General features: G+C 37.0%; 2 protein-coding genes across 2 annotated transcripts in view; one reads left to right on the plus strand and one right to left on the minus strand.

Annotated features, from left to right (window-relative positions):
- Window positions 1–3,016, minus strand: part of LOC116844000 (suppressor of lurcher protein 1-like) — a 246,524-nt gene extending 243,508 nt beyond the window's left edge. The window contains exon 1 of the mRNA XM_032815035.1: window positions 2,259–3,016. Within this exon, the coding sequence (XP_032670926.1) occupies window positions 2,259–2,261 (3 nt within the window). The 5' untranslated portion in view covers window positions 2,262–3,016. The remainder of the gene's footprint in view (window positions 1–2,258) is intronic.
- LOC116843998 overlaps window positions 1–6,678 on the plus strand; it is a 186,596-nt gene that overhangs the window by 32,905 nt on the left and 147,013 nt on the right. The gene's annotated exons all lie outside the window — the stretch shown is intronic.

The raw sequence follows: 6,678 nt of genomic DNA on the forward strand, positions 1-6,678 counted from the left end.
TATATATATATATATATATATATATATATATATATATATATACAATTAATATAAGTAATTAAATAACAATTACCGATTGCACATGTCATGTAAACAGACAACATTCTTTACGCAAATGTAAAACTATCAAAACGTCACTTCTGCTTCGAACACGTTAAAACATTCTTGATTATTCAACAGTCGTGAGGAATGTAGTCATTCGCATAGATTTTCATGAAATTATCTCACGACGAAAGACAATCCACGATGAAGATCACACTTTTTTTAATTATATTTATGCAATAAATATACTGTATTGAATTAATTATAAAATTTACGTCAAACAATAATGGAGGATTTCTGTTATATTGATGCAGCAACAATTTACCAAAAGTTTCATTCATACAGGTTTTCACATTATATTTTACTTGATAGATTGTTTCAAGTAAATTTCGATAATTTTTTCGTATTTCTCTATTTTATCGCCCTATATGATGAATATGAGTAAAAAATTAAGCATTCATAAGGAATGCAATGTTGCAAATCAAGCAGATTTGCGTACACCTAATTGTCTGGATAGACTCCCATGATTAACAACGCGAGATAATCGATGATATACAATTTTTTAGATTTTTTAGACATTTGTGAAGCAAATATACTGTATTAAATCAATTATTAAATTTACATCACTCAATAATGTAAATGTTTTATTGCACTAATGCGGCGACAAATCTACTAAAAGTTACATTCGGATTTTCATATTACGTTTCACATAACGTAACATAACATTTTGAGTATATTTTTACAATTTTATTCGTATTTTTTACAATTTTACTCGTCACTCTATATATATATATATATATATATATATATATATATATATGCTCTAAACTTCTGTCACTCTAAATGCGAGTGACATATGAAACACTCATAAGGGATGCGGCCTTTACAAATCGAATAGTTACTGTCGATTTGACGTACACCTGTCTATCTGGATAGAGACAAATACAGCTGGTAGAAAATTGTTAGCAACTACCAATCCATCGAACGGTAAGACATTCGCGAAACTGAGTGTAATATCGGAAAATATCCTTGTTCATTCATTCACGAGCCCGCGAACGCGTACATCACAAGGACGTGAACGAACGAATGTGCGATCCGTCCGAAATTTCGGAACAAATTCGCAACACGCCTGCTGTAAAGTACACGAGTGCAGCGATTTTTGGCCGAAGAGGTACGTCAGCAGATTGTGAACTTCGCGCAGTATGCGCGCCGTGTTTGTAAAGGCAGTCGCGCAACGAGTGTCAGGGCTCATGGTGATCCCCGTCACGTGTTTGAACACGTACACGTCGTACGCATGTCGGGCGCACACGAATGTCACCCGCTGTCATTCCGGGAACGTCGAATAAATCATTGCCAGTCGAGAGATATTCTCTGTTTGCTCAACGGCCAAATCTCGAAAGCTTCGAACTTGCCGACTCGGCGCTGCTTGAACCACCCACGCCGCGCCATAAACGCATCCCCGAAGGACCTGTCTGCACGACGCTTCATTAGATCCCCGGCCAACGAATGTGAAGCGTGCAAAACACCGTTGTCGAAGAGCCCGCGAGAGATTTTCTCTCTCAAGATTAACGCGATTATAGCATGCATCATCTCGTACGCGGAGATCATCCGATTTTCCGCGGTCATGCCGAGTCGATCGATCGAATAATTCGCTCAATCGATCACAGACGTCCGAGGTCGCGCTGCACCTGCGTGACGATGCGTACGAGTTGGGACAGAATAACACAGAATCTGAAATCGCGGGTCACCATTGTGCCTGTCGCCGTCTATGTACATACTTAGGTATGTAGATTGCGCACCTCGACACGTGCCATTAATGGCTGATGGCTCTACTCTCTCTCTCTCCTGTCCTCTTTCTCCGTCACTCAATCTCCCCAACGTCTCCCTCACTCACTCCATTTCCCATCCTTCCGCGCTCCCAATAGAAGGTGAAATTCTTCCACGAGAATATTACTTTATCGCAACAACGTTTGACTCATGTCACGCAAATTGCGTGGCGCACACTTTCGGCCCCGCAATTTTATTACGCGGGTTCACATGGCGTGTAACGCACCGTCAATACAGAACACTCCGCTCCCTCGCGGTCATGATTAATCCGTTATGCGGCAGCCGGCATTCGCGGCGCTTCCTTCCTTCCTTCCGTTCTCTCGCTAATGAAACGCGCGTTCGTACGTAACGCGCTAATTTAGGCACAGAGAGAATGTCAATGAGCTTACCATTACGTCAATGCGTCGTCTCTCATGCTTTGGCACCCGATGCGAACATTCCTCAGCGTCCGGACGACTTGTTGGCGGAATCCGCGTGACCTCGCACGTCGTACCAATTCATGATCGATGCACTTCTTCACGAATACTTGACACTTCCGCGACGACGACGACGGCGGCGGCGGCGGCGGTGGCGGCTTCACAACGGCCGGAAATGCGGGACGGGGTAGACGCTATTTTCCAACGAACTCTCGCCGCCACGCGAAAGAGGGAGAGAGAAAGATCGCGCCCACGCCGCCAGTCACATCGAGCGATTTTATTCGCCTACGAAATGCACGCACTATACCCGGCCGTCGTTCCGACCCTCGTTCGCACTCTCATTCGCCTCGCGCCGCTTGCTCGGCTAATGTGCCGATGGAAAAATCGACCCGCGCGAGTCAAGAGGAGCTCGTCGTCATCGCCGTCGTTTAGAACGCCGAGTCGATCGCGATACAGGCTTTCGTAGCGACGCGAAAGGGTGCGAGACAACGGGCCTCGTCGCCTGGAGCGCTCACACGACGTCGTTCACAACGTGCTCACGTGCACACGAAACAGCGCGATTCGATCGGCCGCGCGACGGCCAATTCGCGTGCAATTCGGAGGTCGCCCCCTTTTCTTTTTTCTTGGCTTAAATTCCCGGAGCGGAGCGACGATGAACGGAGAACGTGAACGAAAAGCACGCGAAGAAGGTAGAGGGTTGTCGGCACGACCGGGACAGAGGGTGCAATGCACACGACTCTCCAGCGGCAGTTGACGCGACACTAGAGAAAATCGGAGTTCGCTTGCCGCCACAGGACTCCGGACGCCTGCGCTCTCCGTTCTCGCCACCACGAGCCACAGGATTTCGCATAAACAGCATATCCGCGGCACTGCGCGCCCTCGGAGTAAGAGGAGCGAAGGGGGGGAGGAAGAGGAAAGTTCCTTACGCTTTTCGCGCGTATGTGCGCCTCTAGCCAAATGGACGAAACAAATTATATCGGGGTCGTCGCTCGCGGAAAGCGCTCGCTTGTTCCGTTTCTCAAACAGCTACTTGAATGGGCGAGACGAACTTCTCGCGGTTACCCCGAACGAGTTTTACTTACACCGTATTATTAACTTGAAATTAGTCCCGTCGATAATGGTCCTGTTGTGGGAAAGAAAACACTGGTCTGAGTTCACCGAATTTTTGGCGAACAAGAAATCTGAGCTAACGATTCTGATCATACGTCACTTCGGGCAACTTTCATTTAATTACATAAATTTGTTGATTAAACGTTAAAAGGAACGGTTAAGATTGTGCTAAATGAAATGGATGACGAATTACGAAAATGTCAATAACGTAGGCGATAGTCTTATTAACACGATCATACTATCTTTCTCGTTTCTCTTGCACATATATGTATGTGCTGCTTTGTTTTACCATGCTAGTGGGAAACATCACCACGTATATATGCAGAAATCTTTCTGTAAACTTGTTGTATATTTTTGAGCTTCTAAATTTGAGCAGTTGTTGACAACAGCTCGAGATGTTAACTTTAAAATTTTTTATCATTTTTATCACATATTGATCAATATTCCCATTTATTATTGCACATATCTTCAGTATATAAAAGCACATATAATTCTGTGCAATCAATACGCAATGAAACATAAACTTTGCAAGAAGCCAGTATTTCATCGATAAAGTTTCCAAGTATGGCATCCCCTCAATACCAACATAAGTAATAAACATTGTAGCAAACATCGTAAAGCAAAATTATTAGACTTTACTGATTAAATTAAAAGTAAAATTAGAAACATACTGATTAGTTTTTTAGTACTTTGGTACTTTAGTATTTAAATACTTTAGTACAAAAAGAGGGAAAAATAATAGTAAAAATTCCAAAAAAATTTTTATAATCTTCGACCATATAAAAAATTATGACTGAAATTACTATATATTTGTTTAAAAATGTTATACACGTTTAGCTTGTTATAATAAAATTATTTTAATTACTTGAATATTTTTATATTGTACTTGGTAAATTTATTATTTTTATAATTACTTATGTACTTATTTATTTATTTATGGGATAAGTCCCTTTATAAAAAGTAATTACAAAATTAGTATAAAATTTTTATCAAGTTATCAAGTTACGAATAGGGCATTTAGTAATGGCCAATAAACTCTGCAGAATAAAAAGATTTGTTCGGTATATGTTTAAAATTTACGAAGTAACATCAACATAACGGTCTGTTTGAAGGTAATAACTGAGAGGGAAAAATAATCGGCCGTGTGTAATGTTTGACATGCAAGTTCACGTGCCCTTGTGATTGGATCTACATGTGACAGATTCAAACGAAATACAAGCGACCTAAATAGTGAAATATTACAAATTAGTTGTAAACAAATATTAAAATTAATTAATTAATGTTAAGAGATTTGAACAATTGGTATTAAATTATAAAGAAAAACTTTATCTGCGATTCATTTGCGGAATTCTAGAGAAGGAAAATTTAGCAATGACATAATTCGCGTATAGTCGTGATCAAATCTCCCTATAGGAGACCCCAAATGAAAACAAACATATCTCAAAAATGTATACTGCACCTTTGCAATTAAAAATCTATACTGTACCTTTGCAATTAGATAAATAAATGTGGACGGTAGAGATGACCAGATAACACTTGCATATTCTAATCAAAGACAGATTAATGAAGTATACAATAATTTCAAAATAGAAATAATTTCTGAAATCTATTATTTATTATTACCTATTTATTATTATTATATTATTATTAGAAATATATTATTATTATTAATTTATACTACAACTTATCATATATATAATTCAGTTATGTATAATTCAGTTTAATAGTTTTAGTTTAATAGTTTAATAGTTTTATAGTTTTGTAGTTTTATAGTTCAGTTAAACATTGTAACAAATATTATGTTAACGTAATTCTTACTACAATATTTCCTTCTTGTATTTTAGTTAATTAACTTTAGTAAACGTACTCATTCGCGAAAATAATTAGAAACCTATTAATTTTATAAATCCACACGGAGAAACAATTTTATAGTAAAAATTATTATAGAATTTTTGAAACCAAGGAATAGGTTGACATTCTACAGTAATTTATTATCCTTTCATTTCATATATGCTATTTATATTCTAAAAATTTTATGCATAAATATGTTATTAAAAAATGTATTATGTTCCTTAACAACATAGACACAAGAATCCTCCACAAACAATTCCTCCACAAGATAGACTTTACTGATAGTCTATTCCCTATACTACTGGAAACGTTGTAAAATTGAAAAGAATTTATGAAAAAGAAAAATGTACGGCTGTAGCCGTATACAAACGTTGATAAGCTTGATCTGACTTTTCGTCAGATATTCAGATATACATTTCTAACGTTAATAAAAAAATATAACAAAGATATAACAAAGAAATTGAAGAAACAAAAGATTTCTTATTTTAATAATTCAAAGATTTTTTATTTTAATAATTCTATATTTTTTTTCTATAATGTGTACTTTTTTAATATATAAATTAAGTTTGGATCTAAAATTGGGACTCTACTCATAATTGGAGCCGTTATTTTGCCTCTATGACGTTCGTCACACGATCGATTTCTTTATCGCGACGATGAAGAGCTTTCATAAGCAAAAAAGATTCTTGGCACTTTCACGCAAAGAAGTGACTTTGTAGTATCAGCTAAATCTCAGCAGCTGATTCGAATTTGGCTACAAAGCTAATCGTTTTGCTACTTTAGCTAAGAATTGTCTATAAAGAGGAAAATACATTCGCTATAAAATATACCGTTATTAATCGAAATTAAAAACGCACGTTTGTTCGAGTAACTAAGGAAATGACCAAGGTTGTGTAGTAACTAGTTAAAAAGTTAAAAGTTAAGTTAAAAAGTTAAAAAGTTAAATAGCTTTAACTTAACTTAGTTACATTTTTACACTCTTAACTTTTAACTTAACTTAGTTACATTTTATCGGTAACTATTAACTTTTAATTCAATAATCTTGAAGTTAATCATGCCATAAAGATGTCGCGAGACGTCGAAAGGCTGTTCAGAAGAGCTCGTTTTTTACAATCTTCGAGAAAAAATGTCCAATAAAAAGGACTCCGCAATAATCATATGAAAAAAGTAATTTTAGTCAAATTGATTAAAACTATATTTTGTAGCTTATGAGGTGTTGATAAAAAATCTTCAACAAAAATTAAAAAAATAGACAGTTCTTTTTCTATTCTATTCTAGCGCTATTAGAAAATTACTATTTTAGGTCTAACCAAACCTTTATCTACTGCACACAAATTGCTTTTTTAACTGTATAGGCATTTATATACAGGGTGAATATTATATACCGGAACACCTGAATATCTCGAAAACAAAGCGTTGTATAAAAAAATGT

This window comes from Odontomachus brunneus, unplaced genomic scaffold (assembly GCF_010583005.1).
Source record: "Odontomachus brunneus isolate Ranch 3 - 2012 unplaced genomic scaffold, Obru_v1 Obru_scaffold_038, whole genome shotgun sequence".
Taxonomy (NCBI): domain Eukaryota; kingdom Metazoa; phylum Arthropoda; class Insecta; order Hymenoptera; family Formicidae; genus Odontomachus; species Odontomachus brunneus.